A 24,127-nucleotide genomic window follows, 5' to 3' on the forward strand; every position below is an offset into this window, starting at 1 on the left:
CACCATAAATCGTCCAAAACTGAATATTTTGATTGTACGCTATTGCACTTCGTCTCTAGCAGCGAATACATATAAGACGACCCGATGTTCCAGAAACTGTCTAAATAAACCTGTCAGAAAATATAAGTTCTCGAGCGCGGAAACTTAATAATTGTCATAATTTTCTAGGCTATTAACTCACACTTTACCATGAAAATCCATTTGACCTCGGCTCTGTAACTCGACAAATTTTAATAACTGTAGATTATTGACCAGAGCAAGTTGACATTTGGCTTACGTTTCGCGTGACATATACAAACATAACAAAAATAAAATTTCATTCAGGTCTGTATCAACACCGTGTCAGTCCCCCACTGAGATTTTCTTCTTATTCTCGTATGCCACATCTCTCTACAAGAAATGTATTCAGATGTTTACATACCTTTGAATATATAACGCCATTGAAGGGCCTGTTGAACTCAATGTTGATGGTCATCTCTTCCTTTGAACACACTACATCAATGGAATGTATGTGTGGAGGATGGGCCTCATCTTCAGTTGGTCCAGTTGGGATTTCCGTGGATCCTGTACCTGTGTCTCCAATCACGTCAGCGCCCCCTGTTGGACTAACTGTTGGCACTTCGGCACCGTCAGTTGGAATAACGGTAGGCATCTCGTCACCACCTGTGGGACCAACGCCAGGTCCTGTCTCGCCTTCACCAGTGGGAACGACTTCCCCTCCACCTGTGACCTCCCCACCACCCGTACCAGGACCACTGGGCACCAAATTTTCTTCCGGTGCTGGTGTCGTCGTCGTCGTCGTCGTCGTCGTTACTGGAGGTATGTATGGCGGAAACGCCTCCGTTGATGGAGGCAGATAAACGCCGGATGGTTGACTCGTCTGTGGTCCCTCACTGAATGGGGGCTGAGGAGACGGTAACTGAGGATACTGTCCATTGTTCTGTCCACCAAACGGATAGAATGGTCTAGACGGTGGCGCTGTGGCTGTTGGGTTTGGCTGGAACGGTCGAGGCCGCTCTGAGCCAGGAACTGGAACTGGTAGATACGTACGTGCTGGTTCTGACTGAGACAAGGTGGAGTCTTGAACTGCAACAAGCAACAGATTTATCTGTAAGTAAACACAGCAATAAGTAAGCACAGCAATAAGTCATCCTCCGAAAGAAAAAAACTGGTGCGTGGAAAAGGGCGATTTCAGGCAGGTACATTTTTTGTTCAAACGCGAATAGCAAACATTTCCGTTCCGTATTCGCAAAAACCGTTTCAGGGGTCGATCCAAAACAGTTTTATGGATCCAAAAATGCAATTCCAAAAAATTGATTTTTTGAATCTAAATATAGTAAACGTCTCCTTAAGTAGTGCGTAAGCTTTGGGACCGATGACCTCAGCAGTTTGGTCCCATAAGACCTTACTACAAATTTCCAAGAACCCAAAACATAATTAGCTTTAGCAGCAGTGGTAAAATTTTTCGTTTCTAAAGAAACTTTTTTCAAAAACGAGCAATTTTTATACATTAATTTTACATTGCTTTGAAATATTGCACGATTGTAGAAAATGGGAAAAGTGAACTGTGCCGTTTTAATAACAATGCCGACAGACGCATCAACAAACACGTGTCATAAGACGTGCTACAGGATTGCTGAGACAATACCGTACCTCTTACCATGTGGCGTGGCCTATTAGGAGGTACAGTTTCTCACTGCCGTCGTCGGACATCATTTGTATTACAGAATGGTACCGTCCCCAGTCTGGAAGTATTTTACAAAGTGCGGTATCAATAAAGTACAATACTCCATTTGCCTTAAAAGAGTACAAACTGGAGAATCCACAACATACTTGCGACATGATATAAGGAGGAAATTTTAAAACTTAGCAGTTCATTCATAATATACAACAAGAACATGCAGCAGCTGTTACGCTGTTTGTGTCCACACAATGATGCCTTTATCTGATTTTAGCCTTTGAAAACGGTCAAATTAACACGAAAAATACGATTATTCGGCCTCAGTTCTCACCCTTTAGCACCGACTATTTTCAATGTTAAAATAGTTGTATGATTCCCGGTTACAAACTAATTTTGAGTATAGTTTCAAAAGCTTAGAATCCATAGGAGAATGCTGGTGACTTTTGGTTGTGGTATTCAGCCACTTTCACCTTTCGAGGAAAGCAGCGAATGTTGAACGTACTAAGTTTTCTTTTATTTGTCTATTTAATTTAATACTTTTATTCTCTGAATCTTGAACCTGTGGGAGTCAAAATATTTCAGTGTTTTCTCCATTTCTGCGTTTTTACAGCAGATAACAGGAATTAAAAAAAGAAAATAGGTTATTTCAGAAACCGGTCATTTTGAACGGTTTTAACAGTCCAGTTAACCTGTAATGGAAAAACCGGTTGTGTAACACACTTATCCTCACCAAATGTACTGGATAGCCCAAAAGCAAAATAAAAACTGAACGATCAATAACTCAAAAGTTATCGTGAGCGGCATGATGCAGCTTTCAAAAAAATTCACTAAAATATGTGTCATTTCTTTCTCAATTATGAAGGAATCTATTACCAAATTAATGGCATTTTTGAACGACAAGTTCCAGGAATAATAGGGGTTCCCTGTTAAAAGTCCTATGGGAAGATGAAGCCCTTCATTCACTTACGCAGAAATAATCAGTTGTGGTATTGAACCATAGAATACCATCTTACAGGCTGCTGTTCAAAATGTAAGTTATTTGGTAATAAAATTTTCACTATTAAAAATGGCGTGCTTCTTCAGCAAAATTAACCCTTTTGAAGCAGTCTATTCCAATACTATAACTAAACTTTATGGTTCACTTTTTCACTCCTCTCTTTTTATGTTTCTTGGTGTTATTCCGTGACCTCACAGACACGGCATGTTAGTTGGTAAACATATGAAAGTTGACCCCGATTCTTCATTACAGTTGCCGGCCGGGGTGGCCGAGCGGTTCTAGGCGCTACAGTTTGGAACCGTGCGACCGCTACGGTCGCAGGTTCGAATCCTGCCCCCGGCATGGATGTGTGTGATGTCCGTAGGTTAGTTAGGTTTAAGTAGTTCTAAGTTCTAGGGGACTGATGACCTCAGAAGTTAAGTCTCATAGTGCTCAGAGCCATTTGAACCATTTCATTACAGTTCTGTCCATCCTTATAATGTGATCCCTCATACAAGCTAACATCCTGATCTTTTCCGTGAGACAAGTAATATGGACTGATTACTAACAAAGGGGATATTCTTTTTACTTCTTTAACTGCAAAAAATCTAGATTCTGGAATCAAAGACGGCTTTCAGTTCGAATATTTGAGAGTACTAAAGCATAACTAATTTACACAGCAAAACAGATCAAGGGAAAAAGCAGTAAAACAGAAATGTGATCCTTTATATAGCGACGTAGCGAAAAGGACGAAACATAAATATAAAGTTCTATCGTTGAAGTTACTGCCACGTAGCCGGCCACTGTGGCCGAGCGGCTCAAGGCGCTTCACTCCGGAACACTCGCAGGTTCGAAACCTGCCTCGGGCATGGATGTGTGTGATGTCCTTAGGTTAGTTAGGTTTAAGCAGTTCTAAGTCTAGGGGACTGATGACCTCAGATATAAAGTCCGATGGTGCTTATAACCATTTGAACCATTTTACTGCCACGTAAGCCGCTGTGGTTGAGACTCTGAAAATGGATTTCTGGAGAAGAAGCTATGCTAGTTCTGGGCTGGACGAACTGTGGAGCAATACAGTAAAGGAATATTTGGGAATCGAAAAACAGATATTTGGCATAATATTTTCTGTGATTTGTGTTTTTAGGAGATGCCAAAGAAAGCCAAGGAAGATATGCAAATGGATTCACAAAAGAAAACGGAAATGAGGACGCGTATGACCAGAAAATGTAATTTTCAATTTCCTCGTGCTGAGCGTGAATTAACAGCAGCCAGGCTACCGTTCTTCATATCTTTTTCTGAGACAGTTAAACGACGTAAATATTTTTCTTATTAATTTAGAAAGTAACGAAGTGTGTGATAAGATATTAAATATTGTTATGATTTTGTTTTGTTGTGAAACCTGGTAATAAACCGATGTACGAAACGTAAGGACGAAAGTAACTTTCGCATGAAATGTCACTTCCAAGTGACAACACTCCATGGAACTTGGATCGTAAATATGAAGGTCGTTCAATAAGTAATGAAACAATTTCTTTCTCGTCCAATTTCGGTTGCAATAATGCGAAATTTGTTGTGGGACATCATGGATCATTCCCGCTTCAGCTCACATGGTTTCGTGAAGTTCCTATAGGTGCAGAGCTATACGCAGCCTTAAAAATAGCTTCTGTGTGGGAGTTCCTTTTGGCGGGAAAGCGGAGCATCGCAGATATTAATAGGCGCTTGCGGAATGTCTACGGAGACCTCGCAGCGAACAAAAGTACGGCGATTCGCTGGCTGAGGCGTCTGTCATCATCGCAATAAAGTCGCGCAAGCCTGTCAGATCTCCCGCGTGCGGCCGGCCGCAGACAACTTTCATTCCTACAATGATGGAACGTGCGGACACTCTCAGTGAAGGACGAAAGACGAAGAATAAAGGATGCGCTCTGCTGGATGCTATACGTGGATGGCGAGAGGTTGTTGATGCAGCAAGACGTTCGCTCTGGCGCCGACAGGTAGAGTGGTACCACGTCGCATGTAACGGAGATGATGTTGAAGAAAAGGGTTTAGTAGCCAAAAGAGTTGTAAATATTATGTTGTGTTGGAATCTTGAACAAAACCAACCTGCTTTCAGAAAAAAGTGCGTTGCGTTATTTACTGAATGCCCTTCGTAGAAAGAACTGCTACAGTACAGTACAGAAGGTAAATAAAAGGAATACACGATAAGAGGAACAGAAACGACACTTTTATTCAAATACAATAATTACATGGAAGTTATCGTGATTTATGATGTCCCTTGGCCATTACAAAAAGCAGGAGTCGTTCTTAATTCTTAATAGGGTTATGGTCACTACGGTTGGCAACGTGCTCCAAGGCCACATGATTTGTAAGGAGTTCCTGCGCTGTGGCGTTCCATTCTTCCAGCACCGCGGTTGACAAATGCTGGATGGTCGTTGATGCATGTGAACATGCTGCCATACGTCGCACGTGCTGGATAGGATTTAAGTCGCGGGTACGGGCAGGCCAGTCCGTATGCCAAATATCTTCGCGTTCCAAGAACTCCTCTTCCACGCGGTCGCGCATTGTCTTCCTTAAGAATGGAGTCAGGTCCGAATACACACCCGAAAAGATGCACATGAGGAACGAGTACAGTTTATTATGACAGATGGGATTTCCATGTTTAAAGATTTGGATATCACTGCGCCCAAGCAACATTATACCTCCCCACCTGGACCACCAAAACCATCATATTCGACAACGTTCCTGAATTCATTACGTGTTTTCAGCTCTCCGCATGTAAGGGTATGTCTAGAATCACTACTCACAGCGAGTCTGCTATAATCGGAAAAGAGCAAGGGACCCCACTTCTCGTTGGTCAAATCCCTACACTCTTGGGACCATCGCAAACGGCGCCGCCGATGTGTGAGTGTCAACGGAACACAACGTACTGGCCGTCGGCCAAAGAGCTCACCCCACGCAGTCCAGTTGCCATTGTGGAGAGTGAGATTGCATGCCTTGCAGCCCTGTTAATTTTGGTTGTAATTGCAACCACTGTTTGATATGGGTGTCTTTTTGCCTGTTGCCCAACGTAGCGATCACCTGCTCCTGTAGTTGACCGTGGTCTATCACCCATTCACCTGGGGTTCGGAACGCTCCCCATGCTGGGAGGAATACCAAACTCTTGGGCTACACTCGTCATACCTCGTTCTTCTTCCAGCTTCTCCTGTGGAATTATCCAAATATTGTCTCCGGGCCACGCTGTAGTGAAGAAACCACCACAGTGCACCGTAACTACTCGCTGACGCTGTCCTTTCCTGTTCCTTCAACTACCTCATCTTGCGGGACCAGCTCGATTTGGCGCTACAGTCACGCTGACCTGTCGCCGTGTAAAGTACAACTTTCTACACGTGACTGTAAGACCTCGCACTATCATTCATTTCCACCAAGTACCGTACCGTACTTGATCTAATTCGTTCATATGTTTGTAGGCAGTGTACTTCGTACCGAGTGAAGTGAAGCAGTGCTTACCACTGCAATTGTATTTCGGGCGACGGTGGTGCAAATTCCAGTCAGGTTACCCAGATTTAGGCTTTCCGCTATTTCACTAAATCGTTTAACGTAAATACCGGGATAGTTCCTTTGAAATGGACATCACCGATGTCTTTCTCCATCCTTTCCTCAATCCGAACTTTCCAATGACCTTATCGTTCACGGGACATTGAAATTGTCTTTTTAAGTTTCCGTACCTCACTCGGTAGAAACGAAACCCTTATAGCCTGTCTGCCTATCCGACTGGCTCTGGCTCTGAGCACTATGGGACTCAACATCTTAGGTCATAAGTCCCCTAGAACTTAGAACTACTTAAACCTAACTAACCTAAGGACACCACACACACCCATGCCCGAGGCAGGATTCGAACCTGCGACCGTAGCAGTCCCGCGGTTCCGGACTGCAGCGCCAGAACCGCTAGACCACCGCGGCCGGCGCCTATCCGACTGTTCAAAACCCTTCTTCTCAGGAACAGATGGACGTATCAAGTTGAAATTTATGTCAGTTATTAAGGTATACGGTACGTTGGCGATGTAGGAAAAGTGAAGCTTCTAAGTCAATGCACTCAGAAGAGATGGCCATCTATGTGACATATTTTGATACTGGCGAACTCACTCATCAAAACCTAGAGTACTTTCAGTTGGTCTAGAATCATGAAATTGAAATTTGGCAAGAAGAAATGTTTCATGTTACAAACAAACGTAGAAATCCGACAACTGTTAACTCTGTAAATGTATAACACAAAAAAAAGTTTTGTCATTTGTTATCAGGCTGTCTGTCTGTCCGTCCGTCTGTTGAGATCCCTTTTTTCCGGGAACGGTTAGACGTATCAAGTTCAAATTTATGTCACACACTAAGGTGTATGCTACTTTTGTGGTATAACAAACATTAGCTTCTATGTCTTTGCAGTCAAACGATACGGCCAATTATGTCATTTATTTTGATGAAAACTCACTCATTAAAACCTAAAGGGCACTTTCTCTTGCCGTACAATCGCTAAAATTGACAAGGAGAAAGGCTTCGCAGTACAAGTAAATAAAAGGAGCAGAAAATTGTTAATATGTAATTATATCATACGAAAAACATATTTTTTCTGTCATTTCTTATCTAACTTCAGACTTGAAATTAAAAAAATCAAAATCCAGTGAAACTGTCTTGATCGAAACGGATGTTTATTTTGGTTAGCAACCGGTTTCTGTCTATAATTTAGACAATCTTCAGGCCTTGCGCACCATGATGGCGGCTGGTGGATGTTGGAGGATAAGGTCCATAAGAACACGGACGTCAAACCAAACATTAGTTGCTATCGAGACTGTTCACGTGAATTTTAATATTTTATACTAATCGCTGTTCTCTCTGCATCTAAGGAACGTTTTCTAAAATTTGAAATTAAATCATTCTTGAAAGCCTTGGAAACACTGGGACCAACATCCTGCCAGTATCAATGTCGAAAATTCGTAGAGACCCTCTATTCCCGGAATGGATGAGCTGTCTGTATACATGATTAAGTTTATACGGAACCCGTAGTGTGCGAGTCCCGCTCGCACCTGGCAAATGTTTTCATATTTCAGAGATAAAGTATTCGAGTGCTGATGTGGAACTGGAGAATGTTTTGTATGTAAAATTATACAGAGTGTAATTTCCTGGCAGATTAAAACTGTGCAGGAGCAATGCCCCGAAAGGCGAGGTTTGGTTTTCCAGTCTCCATGTAGCACATATTTTTAATCTGCCAGGAAGTTTCAACATCCAACAGTCCGCTGCAGAGTGAAAGATCCCTATTGATAAATGGGATGCGTGGGAGGTAAACGACTGATGTATTGGCAGCAGGTTCTCGGAGTGAGGTTAGAATTTGCTACTAGGCAGGAAGGTTGAGTTGGAGCCTCCATGTGGGGTTGACGAGGATAGGGTGGGTTCCATTTCATTCGATGGGTAGGCCTCAGCGATGAAGTGATTATTTAATGACCTTTGAAGGTCATTAAGATAGAGAAAGGAAGTGCAGATCAGATAAAAATCGGACAAGACGTGACAGGAACTTGGGTTTCTCGAGGATGTGGGATATGATGGGGTTTTCAGGCATAGGTTCGTAGGAGATGAGGAATAGTGAAAGGAAATCTAGATACGTTGCCTGACAAAAAATTTAAGCCTCGAGGAGGAGGAAACAAAATAAAACTTCGCGGTTGAGATGGCATGATATCTCAATGATTACAAAATCCTGTCAAACCTACAAAGAACTTCGTAGTGTGAGTCCACTTATCTGCATGACGGTGCAACCCTCTTACCTGGATTCGTACACTGATTCGGTTGGGAACGGTGCCATAAAATCGCTGTGTCCTCCCCTGAGGCAAGCTGGCTCACAACCTTTGTAACTGGAATTTGACATCTCAGTACTGACACTGGGACGAATTTGACGTCTGAGCAGGTCCCACACACGTTCTATCGGGGACATATGTTGGAATCTTGCTGCCCGCAGCAGTACCTCAGCACCACGCAGACAGTTCATAGACACGCGAGCCATGTGGAAATGAGCATTCTGCAATTGGAAAATGGGATCACGATACTGTCATATGACGGGTAACACAATGAGGACATTCACTACCAAGCGTGACCTGAAGTCGCCACAATAGTCACCACAAAACAAATGGCTGCATTCGTAGCAGTGCTGTGATCGGGAAACGAGGACTGCTGATGAACTGCACTGACACACCCGTAATTTCCTAGTCTGATTGATGCTAGTCTAAGACCGATGGTGCGGGATGACAAATTATTGCAGGGAGTCCATAACTTGTTCTCGGATGGCCAGCGCAGATGTGAAGGGGGTTACGATGTGCTTGTAACAATAGTGCAGGCCTCCCCTGTAGTGGTCAGACGTGGTCGATTGGAACCTTGAGGCTGAGCTTGCATTCTCTCATGCCACCATGTATTCCAACATTATCTGTCGCACCAGAATGTCTCACAAATCTGGACACTGCACAGTTCGAACAACCGGCCAAATGGAGACCCGCGATGAGGCTCCTTCCGAACTTTGTCACGTGCTGTTAACTCTGTCACGTGCTGTTAGGCGCTAACTCACGCGAGCAAGTGGCGTGTCCGTGTCCTTCACAATGATCACTCTACATCTGATGCTTCTTGTGCCCCTTGTATAACTTATTAGGCCTCGTAAGCACACTAAAAACGAACAACCCTAAAGCACTCTGGTGGCCGTTCAACCATACAGAGAGCTGCATCTTTAATCATTTACATATCCGCCACTGGTGCGTACGTACACGAAGTTTCATTCACGTCAATCCGAATCTTCTGTGTGGTTCACTTTTTTTGTCAGGTAGTGTATACGAGCTAATGAGAGACAGTAAGCGTGGGTAGCACTCACGGTATCATGTGAAAATGTAATGAAAACTACAAAAAGGTCACCCTCCTATCTATCAACGACGTGCGAGATGTGGTGACCGTTACAGGTGTTTCTAATTTGTATGGCTGGTTGGTTGGTTGATTGGTTTGTTGGCTGGTTGAACTGGGGGAGATCATCGATACCATCGGAGTAGGGAAGGTTGGGGAAAGATGTCGGCCGTGCCCTTTCAAAGGAACCATCTCGGCAAATGCCTGAAGCCATTTAGGGAAATCACGAAAAACCTAAATCAGGATGGCCGGGCGCGGGTTTGAACCGTCTTCCTAGCGAATTCGAGTGCAGTGTGCTAACCACTGCGCTACCTCTCTCGGTGATTTGTATGGTATACTCGCTTTTTTTAGACAACAAATGGATATAACAACAGACGCAAAAAAGTTTCTGTATTTTTCTTATATTCATGGTTCTGCAAACATACAACTTCCTGATTTACGACACACTTCTGGAAATATCGCAAGTGTTTGGTGACACCATATTTATTAATTCAGTGAAGACATTCACGTAAACAGGAGCGAGCATAAAAGCTGCTGTGGAGTAATCGAGAAGTACTCTGAGAGACTAGCCCATGCTTTGCAATATTAAGAGAAGTATGTTCCAGTTACAAGACTCAGAATGCTTTCCTCAAGTTCGTCATAAGCCATATTACTATCAGGTCTCCACTTATTGAGAAAATATGATTTATAAAATGGTTTATATCTCTCTCACAACAAACCTGAATGCGATGCATGACTCATTTTTGAACATTATAATTGTACAGATCAGCTTTGAATTTTGGAAACCAAATTGGCAGGCAGATTTTCATTTGCTACGCACTTCCGTTTCCTGACCAACTCGGCCACCCGTATTAATCTGTCTTACTACTGCTAAGCCTGTGGGTACATTGCCACGGCTGTACACAATGTGACGAGTTTTAATGTGGAAAATATACGCGGAACATATCCGAGTGTGAACAGCTGTATGAAGGCTTTAAAATCTGCTGCTACTTCAGAGTCTACCTCGTAAGTTCCTGCTAAAAGGTGCGTAACTCATCTTCCTCTGTCTCTTTTATCTCATTAACTTTCATCGTCTTTCCTCCCCCTCTATCAACACTCCCCCACTTTCCTCCTCCACTAATTGTTTATCCTTCTGTCTACACATTTGATGGGCCAACGTTCTGGGAAAATGTCAAAAAAATTCTGTATCTGATTCTTGTAATGACGCATATACCACCGAAAAGAAAATATCCCCGACGATTTCACTCAAGGTTTTAGTTTCCGGCATTATGTTCAATGTAAACACATATGTTCTGTTAATAATTAATTTTCAGCTTTCAACCTAGTGTGTACACACAGTCTACCTGACTGAAATAAATTATACACTGTCCATATTAATGTGACCACGTGTTAAAAGCCTGAATAAGCACCTTCTGGAGTGGGGACCGCTGCGAGATGTGCTGGAAGAGAGTCAACGAGGTTCTGGAAGGTAGTGATATGGGTGTGAAAACATGCCGTGACCAGCTGCGCAACGTTTCTCGGTTGAGGATACATGGCGCAAAGAGCACGATCGAGGTGGTCTCGTAGATTCTCGGGGGTTTAAATCCGTGGAGTTTGGTCATCATGGGAGTATGGTAAACTCGTCGTGTTCTGCAAAATACACGGGCACACTGCGAGCTCTGTGACACGTTGCATTGACCTGTTGGTAGATACCTCGTGTCGATGAAAAACAGACTGCATGTAATGGTGAATATGGTCCCCAGGGATAGATAAATACTTACGTTGATGCGTTGTGCCTTCCAGAATGACGACATCACTTAGGGAATGCCACGGAAACATTCTCCAGGCAACATCGCTCCATCCTCCGGCCTGGACCTTTTGCTTTCAGATGTTTCACGCCTTATATGCCAATGGCCATCTGTTCAAAAATGGTTCAAATGGCTCTGAGCACTAAGGGACTTAACTGCTGAGGTCATCAGTCCCCTAGAACTTAGAACTACTTAAACCTACCTAACCTAAGGACATCACACACATCCATGCCCGAGGCAGGATTCGAACCTGCGACCGTAGCGGTCACGCGGCTCCAGACTGTAGCGCCTAGAACCGCTCAGCCACTGCGGCCGGCAATGGCCATCTGTCACCACTCAGTGGTCGTCCAGTTCAGGTACTGGCATGCAAATTTCAGCCTTCATGCGACGAACATCAGTGAGCTGTGGCACATGGATCAGGTGCCTTCTGCAGAGGCCTATATGTAGCAACGTTATCTGAACAGTCGTTGAGTAGTCACTGTTGGTAGCTCTTTGGCTCATCTGGACGTTCAGTTACCCAACAGTTGCAGGTGTGTTCGCCTGTACACATCTCGGAAGCCGTCGTTTACCCATCTCACCTGTGAACCACTGTGCAGCATAGTTGCTTCTGTGCCGGTTTTGAACAGTGCAGTTTTATCTTGCACAGTATACTTTAACCACTACGGCATACGAACAGTGTACAAACTTAGCCATTTGGGAAATGTTTACACCATTGGCCCCAATGTCAACGATTATGCCTTTTTTCTACATTATGACAACAACCGCACTGTTTTCCGCGTCCCCCTGCACATTTTGTATACCCTCCACTGCTAGTGCCGCCACCTGCCGTCCATGAGTGGTTACCTCACATTGACGTCGAACGTAGGCCGTGGTCACATTAATGTAACTGGACAATGTATAATATCGTTAGAGACGAAGGTCTGATGTGAAGTTAGTATGTTGTTGAATCAGCATCTAACTTAGTGAAATTCTAGTGTTGTCTCATGTAATAATACCAAGTGGATTACAGGACTGTCCATAAATTATTTACTGACTGTTTTTGGATGCAGAGAAACTTTCGTTTGACTTGTATTAAGAAAAATCACATAAGGTCAATAAAAGCAGGGTAAGTAACAAATAGGAAAATAACTCTTACTACGTAATCTTACCTCCTCTTCTTGCAGGATTCGTATATCTGCCTTGCAGCCAATCAATTATCGTCCGAACGGTGAGATCTGTTTGAGCTTGGCGCGACAGTCGACTGCCTGCAAACAAAGAAAATGAAAAGTTTTTCCTGCATCAAAAGCAAGCATTTTCCGCAAGACAACATTAAACAAAATAGATGAACGTCAAACCGAAGTAGTCGCGCGTGGTTCCAGATCACTATATTTAGTCCTAAACACATCTACTGTATCTCGAAGCGTTTATGTTTCGATAAATCGTGGTGATATGTGTATCGAATAGGGGATAAGCTATTCACGAGGAGTGGGATGTCTACCAGTACTGCGTTCCACCGTCTCCAATAATTTTACTTACATAATCAGCAGTGTAGTATTACACGACCAAGTAAAGTGTGGCTACTTCGAAGAACAGCTTTGCGTTTTGCAACCACTTGACATGCAATTCGTCTGAAACATCAGTGATGCTTATTCTTTTGCATTCTGGCCATGGAGAAGGGCTATAAAAGCTTATAACTACACTACTGACCATTAAAATTGCTACACCAAGAAGAAATGCAGATGATAAACGGGTATTCATTGGACAAATATATTATACTATAACTGACATGTGATTACATTTGCACGCAATTTAGGTACATAGATCCTGAGAAATCAGTACCCAGAACAACCACCTCTGACCGTAATAACGGCCTTGATACACTGGGCATTTAGTCAAACAGAGCTTGGATGGCGTGTACAGGTACAGCTGCCCATGCAGCTTCAACACGATACCACAGTTCATCATGAGTAGTCACTGGCGTATTGTGACGAGCCAGTTGCTCTGCCACCATTGACCAGATGTTTTCAATTTGTGAGAGATCTGGAGAATGTGCTGGCCAGGGCAGCAGTTGAACATTTTCTGTATCCAGAAAGGCCCGTACAGGACCTACAACATACGGTTGTGCATTATCCTGCTGAAATCTAGGGTTTCGCAGGGATCGAATGAAGGATAGAGCCACGGGTCGTAACACATCTGAAATGTAACGTCCACTGTTCAAAGTGCCGTCAATGCGAACAAGAGGTGACCGAGACGTGTAACCAATGGCACCCCATATCATCACGTTGGGTGATACGCCAGTATGGCGATGACGAATACACACTTCCAATGTGCGTTCAGCGCGATGTCGTCAAACACGGATGCGACCATCATGGCGCTGTAAACAGAACCTGGATTCATCCGGAAAAATGACGTTTTGCCGTTCGTGCACCCAGGTTCGTCGTTGAGTACACCACACCTGGTGGATGACATCGGAAGTTCACTGAGGCTTTTTGCAGATGATGCTGTGGTGTATCGAGAGGTTGTAACAATGGAAAATTGTACTGAAATGCAGGAGGATCTGCAGTGAATTGACGCATGGTGCAGGGAATGGCAATTGAATCTCAATGTAGACAAGTGTAATGTGCTGAGAATACACAGAAAGATAGATCCTTTATCATTTAGCTACAAAATAGCAGGTCAGCAACTGGAAGCAGTTAATACCATAAATTATCTGGGAGTACGCATTAGGAGTGATTTACAATGGAATGATCATATAATGTTGATCGTCGTTAAAGCAGATGCCAGACTGAGATTCATTGGAAGAATCCTAAGGAAATGCAATCCGAAAACAAAGGAAGTACGTTACAGTACTGCTTGAATACTGCTCAGCAGTGTGGGATCCGTACCAGATAGGGTTGATAGAAGATATAGAGAAGATCCAACGGAGAGCAGCGCGCTTCGTTACAGGATCATTTAGTAATCGCGAAAGCGTTACAGAGATGATAGATAAACTCCAGTGGAAGACTCTGCAGGAGAGACGCTCAGTAGCTCGGTACGGGCTTTTGTCAAAGTTTCGAGAACATACCTTCACCGAAGAGTCAAGCAGTATATTGCTCCCTCCTACGTATATCTCGCGAAGAGACCATGAGGATAAAATCAGAGAGATCAGAGCCCACACAGAGGCATACCGACAATCCTTCTTTCCACGAACAATACGAGACTGGAATAGAAGGGAGAACCGATAGAGGTACTCAAGGTACCCTCCGCCACACACCGTCAGGTGGTTTGCGGAGTATGGATGTAGATGTAGATGTAGATCGCAGTCGCTCCTGTCTGTTATGCAGCGTCAAGGGTAAACGCAGCCATAGTCTGCGAGCTCATAGTCCATGCTGCTGCCAATGTCGTCGAGCAGTTCGTGCAGATGGTTGTTGTCTTGCAAACGTCCCCATCTGTTGACTCAGGGATCGAGACGTGGCTCCACGATCCGTTACAGTCACGCAGATAAGATGCCTGTCATCTTGACTGCTAGTGATACGAGGCCGTTGGGATCCATCACGGCGTTCCGTATTACCTTCCTGAACCCACCGACTCCATATTCTGCTAACAGTCATTGGATCTCGACCACGCGAGCAGCAATGTCGCGATACGATAAACCGCTATCGCGATAGGCTACAATCCGACCTTGATCAAAGTCGGAAACGTAATGGTACGCATTTCTCATCCTTACACGAGGCATCACAACAACGTTTCACCAGGCAACGCCGGTCAACTGCTGTTTGTGTATGAGAAATCGGTTGGAAACTTTCGTCATGTCAGCACGTTGTAGGTGTCGCCACCGGCGCCAACCTTGTGTGAATGCTCTGAAAAGCTAATCATTTGCATATCACAGCATCTTCTTCCTGTCGGTTAAATTTCGCGTCTGTAGCACCTCATCTTCGTGGATTAGCAATTTTAATGGCCAGTAGTGTATTATTCTATTTACCATTATGCTGAACATCGTGCATCTGTTTTCTTTCACAGAACAATGCTCTAAAGTGCTGTCTTCAACTAGAAGCACACATATCTCTTGTTCGAGCTTCAAACGGTCGACACATTACGCATGTGAAAGAACATATATACACTAGTGCTTCATTTCGTGCTACGTAACCTGAAGAAAAGTAAATAGCTCATGCTCCATGATTTCCAGTTCACTACATGGTCCCAAAAAATAATGAGGTGTGTGTATTTTATTAGATACATTTCTCGTTATTCTTGAGATATGATAACTTACACTCAAAACTATTTAATGACTATGAAAACTGAATGGAAGATAAACTACAGAGAGAGCTTTATGCTACGGTGAATACGATTAGAATATAGTTTATTTGTTACAGGGGTCCTCTTGTGATACATTGCCAAGTGCTGCTGAAATGTATGAAAACAATATGTTTTGACAAAGAATGTTCTCTGCATCTTGAAAATGACAGGTACGTTAAATATCTGTTCTGTCTTAAAAAATACCGGCCAAGTAACGTTCAATAAGAAGTTACTAATATGTTATATGTGCATCTCTTATGACCTCATTGTTAATGGGAATTTAAACTCTGCTCTTCCTTCCTTTCTTTTTCTCTTGCATGATAAATCCTTAAAGACTTTCGAAAACTCTTAAATAAAGGAAATTAGTCTGTTCTCGCCTTCGTCGTTGTATAAAGTACTTTCAGTAATGGGTAGACCTATTGAAGATTATCTGAAAGATGATTGCATGTAATATATGATATACCGCCCTTCATAAGTCTAATTCATATTTCATTTTAACCATGTGAGTCTTTACTATCCAGCGATGTAGTGATTGATTCAAGTGTCTACCTTCTATAGGCTATAATATTTGAAGTAAGTGAGGTTCTTACCGTCTCCAGGACTTTGTTTCGATAAATCATTTCGGAAGAAAAGCGCCTGGCTGTCAACCTCGTATGAAAATCCGAGGATGAACTGAAACATAAAAAAACACATTGAAGACATAACAGCAAACTCTTCACATTTTATTAACATAATACCATGGGTATGATTAAATGTCGACAATGCGTTCTGTTGTATAATTTACTGGACAGGCTACATTTGGGTGTCACGGCAGCACGTAGTGCACACGTTCAGTGAAAAGTTGAGCAGTAGGCCTTATATACTGAAGGAATTGTTTAACTTACGTTAGGCACTTATAGGTGAATCTATCAATCTAAAAAAAATAATACCAGGAATCTTCGTGCCTACGTTACGACGGTGCGACCGGGCCGAGAGTGGCCAGGAAGGGGGCGGGGGAAAGGGGGGGGGGTAGTTGGTGCACTATTTTCACACTCTTGGTTTTTTAAAATTACTGTCCTACGACAACAGACTTCTAAAACCACTGAACTACACTACGAAGGTTTACCGTATGACTTTAAAACAGCCCCTAAATTTTAATGTCTTAAATATGAATGAATCAGTTATGAGATACGAACCAATAATAAGAGAAGTCCTTGGAGCTTGGTGGTTGGACTACAACACCTGAAATCACAACAACAAAAATTATATTAGCATACTTTAAGTAGAGTTCTACTATGGAAGTGAAATATGTTATCAATGAAAAAATAAATTAATGTAGAGGTACACATTTCGTGGTATACAGCATTAATAATAGTTTAGAGAAGAAGCACTTGCTCAATCTGGACAAAGTCAGAGACGAGCTAGTAGTGTAGAAATATCTCAACACATCTCGGGAATGATTCAAAGAAAACAAGTGAATAAAAAACAGAGTGAGTACCTCACAATTCGGAGCTGGCGAAGAATTCCACGCACACCAATGTTGGAAAGATGTTAGCAAATGTAAAATAATTTGTAGGCTGACTTTTTGGGGACTGACCAAATGCCTTCGAATCTAGAATCATTGTGCGAAGAGCAGTCGTAGAGAACTCAGTTCATTCATAAAACCCACCGCTGACAGTTCTGCAGCGTTCTCTAGTGAACAGAATAAGTGCTAACAGGTTAAGTAACCAGCTTTTGTAAATGAACAGAAGAATTTCTAGCTAACAGAACGCATTGCATTAGTCCTCTGCAGTGTGTGTTGCCCATAACACACTCATCTGCTTCGCGTGAAAGGGAATAGGCCGAGTTCATGATTTGTTTCTTTATCCGCTTGGGGACACTCATTCATAAGGGTTTCTTGTAAATAATCGGGGGTAAGTAGTATGCAGATGTAGCACACATGGTTAGTAAATACAGCTAGTTCGGTGATATCCCGTCATCTGAGAGCCGGCGAATTCAGTAAGAAAACAGCTAGTGTCACTTGTAAGCCTTGTCGTACATTTCGTCTCTAACAAAAGTTGTTTTCCATGATGTGTTCTGTCGTCTCTAAAGGTTGATGCAAAGACTTCGTAACACAACGTATAAAGGCCAATAGTATCGGCTTTTGAAAGCAGAGTTGCTAATACTCAGCTGGCTCTTTATGCACATCCTCTGCTGCATCGTTCAGGCTTCTCCTCGTCGGAAATGCACCGCAGCTATCAAAATCTTAAAGTTCGCAATCGCAGTGGAACGGACAACGGTGGACCTCGCCGATGATCGACATTGGCGGATATTTTCAAATCGGTACTCTAGCAAGTGCGTTCTAGCAGTGCAACCGATCTCATCGCCGAAACGTGCAGGCTTCGGACGGCAGTCGGTGAAATGTGTATCAGTTTGTTTCCTTCGATCGAATCGGCCGACGTTCCCGATGAAATTTTTAAGTTTGGTACAAGATGAGGACGAGAAAGGTGGAAACCAGGATATGACTCGGAATTGGTCTACTGTTCGCGCAAACCATTTTGTCACTCGGCTCCGTGGCTGATGGGAGCAATCGTAAATGGGGAAGTCCTTTGCGGCCGCTCCCATTACCCACCGCGCCGATTGTCAACTTGGTTTGGGCGAATAGTATATGGTCTGAAATTGTTACTTCATTGGAAACGATCAAAGTCAAAAAATTAAAACTTTAATAATAATTAGTTTCACGTTATGTGTATTTTCTATGGCTGTCTCGCCATTTCAGCTACATGCCTATACTTAAGATGCAACATGTCATGCAGGGAAAACCTGTATAGAAAATTTTAAGTCTACGTTATAACGTCAAAAAATTCTGCGTTCAAGTGAGAAATGTGATGTATGTCAATTTTAGTACTTAAAGTTACTGTAATGGATCTGTTGCTGTGGTAGGTAGGATTAATTGTCCGCAAATTAGTATTATTGCTTACTGCTGTTTTTATTCCAGTACGGTGGTGATTTTTTTTGTATGAGGTTGTCTGCAAATTTAGCGTATAAGTTTCCATTCTTCAGTGCTTTAGGTATTGGAAGTCTCTTATTCTAAAATTTGTATTTATCTTTCAAACATACATACTGAATAACAGTCACTGAAGTTTAATTGAGGTATGTCTGTTTTGCTAAACTTTTTTTAAGTTGTGCAGAATTTTTGGAATCTCGCTCTTCAAAGTCACCACGAATGTGTAATACAACATATCCTTCTTCATCTCAGATATTTGTCAAACCTGTCTGCTTACTCCAATAACCGAGTACAGATTGTACAGTGCCCGCTGCATTCTTTTCGAAGTGACAAAAATCATGGGATTGTGATATGCATATAAGCAGGTTGCTGTATTATCGCGTACAAAATGTATAAAAGGGCAGTACATTGGTGGAGCTGTCTTTTGTAGCTAGGTGATTCACATGAAAACGTTCCCGTTCCCGACGTGATTATGGGCACACGACAGAATTAACAGACTTCGAATGAGGAATGGTAGTTGGAGCTTGATGCATGGAACATTCCATTTGTGAAATCGTTGGGAATTCAGTATGCCGCGATCCGCAGTGCCAAGAGGATGCCGAGAATACTAAATTTCAGACGTTACCTCTGACCACGGACAACTCAGTTGTCAACAGCCATCACGCAGTGACCGAGAGCAGCGGGGTTTGCGTAGAGTTGTCAGCGATAACATACAGGGTTATTACAAATGATTGAAGCGATTTCACAGCTCTACAATAACTTTATTATTTGAGATATTTTCACAATGCTTTGCACACACATACAAAAATTCAAAAAGTTTTTTTAGGCATTCACAAATGTTCGATATGTGCCCCTTTAGTGATTCGGCAGACATCAAGCCGATAATCAAGTTCCTCCCACACTCGGCGCAGCATGTCCCCATCAGTGAGTTCGAAAGCATCGTTGATGCGAGCTCGCAGTTCTGGCACATTTCTTGGTAGAGGAGGTTTAAACACTGAACCTTTCACATAACCCCATAGAATGAAATCGCATGGGGTTAAGTCGGAAGAGGGTGGAGGCCATGACATGAATTGGTGATCATGATCTCCATCACGACCGATCCATCGGTTTTCCAATCTCCTGTTTCAGAAATGCCGAACATCATGATGGAAGCGCAGTGGAGTACCATCCTGTTGAAAACTGAAGTCGGCGCTGTCGGTCTCCAGTTCTGGCATGAGCCAATTTTCCGCGGGCTACACGTGAAACTTGCCCGCACGCGTTCAACCGTTTCTTCGCTCACTGCAGGCCGACCCTTTGATTTCCCCTTACAGAGGCATCCAGAAGCTTTAAACTGCGCATACCATTGCCGAATGGAGTTAGCAGTTGGTGGATCTTTGTTGAACTTCGTCCTGAAGCTTTCGTTGCTCAGTTATGACTGACTGATGTGAGTGCATTTCAAGCACGACACACGCTTTCTCGGCTCCTGTCGCCATTTTGTCTCACTGCGCTCTCGAGCGCTCTGGCGGCAGAAACCTGAAGTGCGGCTTCAGCCGAACAAAACTTTATGAGTTTTTCTACGTATCTGTAGTGTGTCGTGACCATATGTCAATGAATGGAGCTACAGTGAATTTATGAAATCGCTTCAATCATTTGTAATAGCCCTGTATAAGCAACACTGCGTGAAATAACCGCAGAGATCAATGAGGACTGTGGACGAACGTATCCGTTAGGACAGTGTGGCAAAATATGGTGCCGGCCGTTGTGGCCGAGCGGATCTAGGCGCTTCAGTCTGGAACCGCGCGACCGCTACAGTCGCAGGTTCGATTCTTGCCCCGGGAATAGATGTGTGTGATGTCCTTAGGTTAGTTAGGTTTAAGTAGTTCTGAGTTCTAGGGGAGCGATGGCCCCAGATGTTAAGTCCCATAGTGCTCAGAGCAATTTGAACTATTTTTTTTTTTTTTTTTTTTTGGAAAATATGGTGTTGATAGGCTGAGGCAGTAGGTGACCAACGCATGTGTCTTTGCCAACAGCACGACATCGCCTGCAGTGCCTCTCTTGGGCTCTTGACCATATCGATTGGACCCTAGATGGCTGGAAAACCGTGGCCTGATCAGATAAATCCCGATTTCAGTTCGTAAGAACTGATGATAGAGTTCGAGTGTGGCGCAAGCCCAGAAAGCCATGGAACCAAGTTGTTAACAAGGTTCTGTGCAAGCTGGCGGTGGCTCCATAATGGTGTGGGCCTTGTTTACATGGATTTTACTTCATCCTGTGGTCCAACTGAACCGATCATTGACTGGAAATGGTCACGTTCGGCTGCTTGTAATCCATTTGCAGCCATTCGTGGCCTCCGTGTTCACAAACAACGATGGAATTTTTGTGGATGACAATATGCCATGGCACCGTGGCACAAATGTTCGCGATCAGTTTGAAGAACATTCTGGCGAATTCGAGCGAATAATTTGGCTGCCCAGATCGCCCAACATGTATCATATCGAACATTTATGGGACATGATCGAGAGGTCATTTCTTGCACAAAATTCTGCACCGGAAACACTTTCACAATTATGGTTGCTCTAGAGGCAGTATATCTGCATGGGGCTCCCAACGACTTGTTGAATCCAAGCCACGTCTAGTTGCTGCACTATTTCGGGCGATAATAGAAGGTATCCTATGACGTTTGTCACCTCAGTGTATAGGGTATAATAGGCTGCTAACCGCCTTGATCCCACCAAAACCTGACGGAGGATATCGCAAGCACTTGACCGAGCAGTCGACCGATGTTTCGGTTAACCTCTGGCGCGACATCTGGAGACTGTTGTCGGTGTCACTATGAACGCAGCCTAAGATGTGCTCCATCCGGGAAGGGTAGGAAGCGGAAAGCAGGGGCCTGCGTGACGGCCCACCCACACAGCTGCTGCCCTGGAGGGGGCGTGGCGAAACCTCAGTCCAGCCGCCAAGTGTCCGCACAAGCCAAGCCAAGCCGCGCAATCTCCTGCCCGCACAATGGGTTCCAATTAAAAGCGACGCAACTTCCTTCTTTCTCTCCGCTGTTGCTGGTGTTCTCACTGCCCGAGCAGGCAAACATTTCATTAACCTCCGCGGAATTGGCTGGAGACCGCGTGATCACGTAACGGTAACTGGCAAAAGAAGGCAGAAAAAAATGGCGAAAGGACGGTCACGCACCCTTGCACGCCAAGGGAACGACGGACGACTGCAACCGTCGCTGTGCCGCTGGACTATACCACTAACCAGGCTGAACATTAATAAAACCGACAAATTGCAGGGACGGATTCCTGGCCGGTAGCGGAGGAGTAAAGGTTCTATGAACATGGGTCAGGAAATGGACGGTGTGCCTGCAACGACAGTAAATCGTCCCGGAACAGACCTGCACGTCATAACAGATGTTCAAAGATACCTCCGTAGGATTTCAAATGATAAGGATTGAGCGGTTGTCATGCAGGTTACGCATGATTGTACTGCCGGCCGGAGTGGCCGAGCGGTTCTAGGCGTTACAGTTCCGTCTGGAACCGCGCGACCGCTACGGTCGCAGGTTCTAATCCTGCCTCGGGCATGGATGTGTGTGATATCTGTAGGTTAGTTAGGTTCAAGTAGTTCTAAGTTCTAGGGGACTGATGACCTCAGAAGTTAAGACCCATAGTGCTCAGAGCCAATTGAACCAACCATGATCGTACCTTGGTTTACACCATATTGTCGGATCACTTGACTGGAGCTTCTACTAGGGTTCGACTCAATTTGCTGTAGAATCCTATCCTCCAAATCTGGTGTACGCACAGTCCGTCTGTTTGAAAGGACCCATGGTCACACAAACACCCCAAAAGGGCCTGAAATGTGTAATGTGGTTGGTGTCTGTGAAGGCACTTGTTTTGGTATAGCCGTGCTGTCTCTTGACCGTTTCCATCTGCTTGGCCGTGCACAAACACCACCTCAGCTTCTTCTTGACATGAATACTGCTGCTGCTTACAGTACACTGCGTCAATCACACCGACTGCAACACTCAAGGAACACACGGAACGTGGTCAGAGCAACTGTCATTCGTCAGCGCCATCTGTCGTGGCAACGATACATTTCCAGACATATGTTCATAGGACCTTTCCTTGCCGGCCAGAGTGGCCGAGCGGTTCTAGGCGCTACAATCTTGAACCGCGCGATCGCTACGGTCGCAGGTTCGAATCCTGCCTCGGGCGTGGATATGTGTGATGTCCTTAGGTTAGTTAGGTTTAAGTAGTTCTAAGTTCTAGGAGACTGATGACCTCGGAAGTTAAGTCTCATAGTGCTCAGAGCCATTTTACCTTTTATTCTCCATATCAAGTCAGGAAAGCGCCCTTGCAATCCGTCAGTTTCATTAATATACCGTAATATTACACACAACTGAGGAAGAGAGGACTACAAAAGTTGAAGTTTCATTAATGGTCACCCTGTATGGAAGGTGTAGTCATTCTGTTTTAATTATCACCTCGAAAAAATCGATCTGCGACCTTGAAACTTGGAGATGATGATAGTGCTATTCGACATATCCAATCCTCAACGCGACGTACTTTTCTCCACGGATAACTAGGCAGAGGCCACGGCAGTAGTAGTCTGCATTTTGGCTGTTGAGGAAACGTTCCACCACGAAAAGCACCTCGTCAGTATTCTGAAAATGCCTGCCCCAACAAAATATGATAGCCCAAAGAAGCAGCATGGATAAATGAAACTGCGTAGAATGAGCTGGGTCGTTGTCGTGCAGCAAAAATACCGTTTGACAGCTTCCCGCAACGCCTCTTCTTCACTGCCTCCACTAACCCCGTCACGATCCTTCGTTAGTAAGCTCCTGTGACGGTTTGGCGGTACACCATCTACATCTCCATCTACATCACACCAGCAAGCCACCTTATGGTGTGTGGCGGAGGGTAATTCTGGTACCGCTAACTGATCGTCCCTACCTTATTCCACTGGTGAATGGCACTCTGGAAGAATGATTGTCGGTAAACTTCTGTATTGCTCTAATTTCTCTTCGTGATCATTAAGCGAGATGTATGGGCTGCTCGGAAATACCCGTGAAAAACATCGAGGACTTATAGAGAGGACTACGAAAGAACTATTTTGAACTGAAAACCATGTTCGTCAATATATCGTTTCCATTCTACAACTATTTGAAAACATATTGGTAAAACGATCACTTTTACCAAGTAATTTATTAAGCGTCACCCATTACACCACTTGCTTTACCGTTCCACTCCTTAATAACCAAAGGAACAAAAAGGAAACGTGATACAGTAAGGCCTCTTCCAATTCAGGTGTGCGGTGTCTCCTTGGAGCACTACAGTCACGCCTGCTGACGGCGAGGGTGCATCTTTCTCGGATCGTCGCGTAATTGTGGCGAAAACGGTATGTTACGAAGTCAGACGTTGTGGATAGCGATCTACATAAAGGCGTCGAGCAGCTCTTCCACTACCTTCAACTTTGGCTTGGAGAAGGATCATGTCAGTGCGTTCCGAAAACTTGTACACAACCGTGTTTCTTTAACACTCAGACACACTTGAATGAGGCTCGAACCAGGCCAG

At 43.9% G+C, this 24,127-nt stretch overlaps 1 protein-coding gene and 1 non-coding gene across 2 annotated transcripts in view; one reads left to right on the top strand and one right to left on the bottom strand.

Moving 5' to 3' along the window:
- Positions 1–24,127, bottom strand: part of LOC126092143 (uncharacterized) — a 173,984-nt gene that overhangs the window by 42,058 nt on the left and 107,799 nt on the right. Inside the window, exons 2-5 of the mRNA XM_049907610.1 lie at positions 16,792–16,837; positions 16,207–16,288; positions 12,511–12,606; positions 422–1,086 (exon numbers count right to left, since the gene is read on the bottom strand). Coding sequence (XP_049763567.1) covers positions 422–1,086; positions 12,511–12,606; positions 16,207–16,288; positions 16,792–16,837 — 889 coding nt within the window. The remainder of the gene's footprint in view (positions 1–421; positions 1,087–12,510; positions 12,607–16,206; positions 16,289–16,791; positions 16,838–24,127) is intronic.
- Positions 2,937–3,020, top strand: Trnap-ugg (transfer RNA proline (anticodon UGG)). Its single transcript has one exon. It is a non-coding gene; the product is annotated as a tRNA-Pro (tRNA).

This window comes from Schistocerca cancellata, chromosome 7, assembly GCF_023864275.1.
Source record: "Schistocerca cancellata isolate TAMUIC-IGC-003103 chromosome 7, iqSchCanc2.1, whole genome shotgun sequence".
Classification (NCBI taxonomy): Eukaryota; Metazoa; Arthropoda; class Insecta; order Orthoptera; family Acrididae; genus Schistocerca; species Schistocerca cancellata.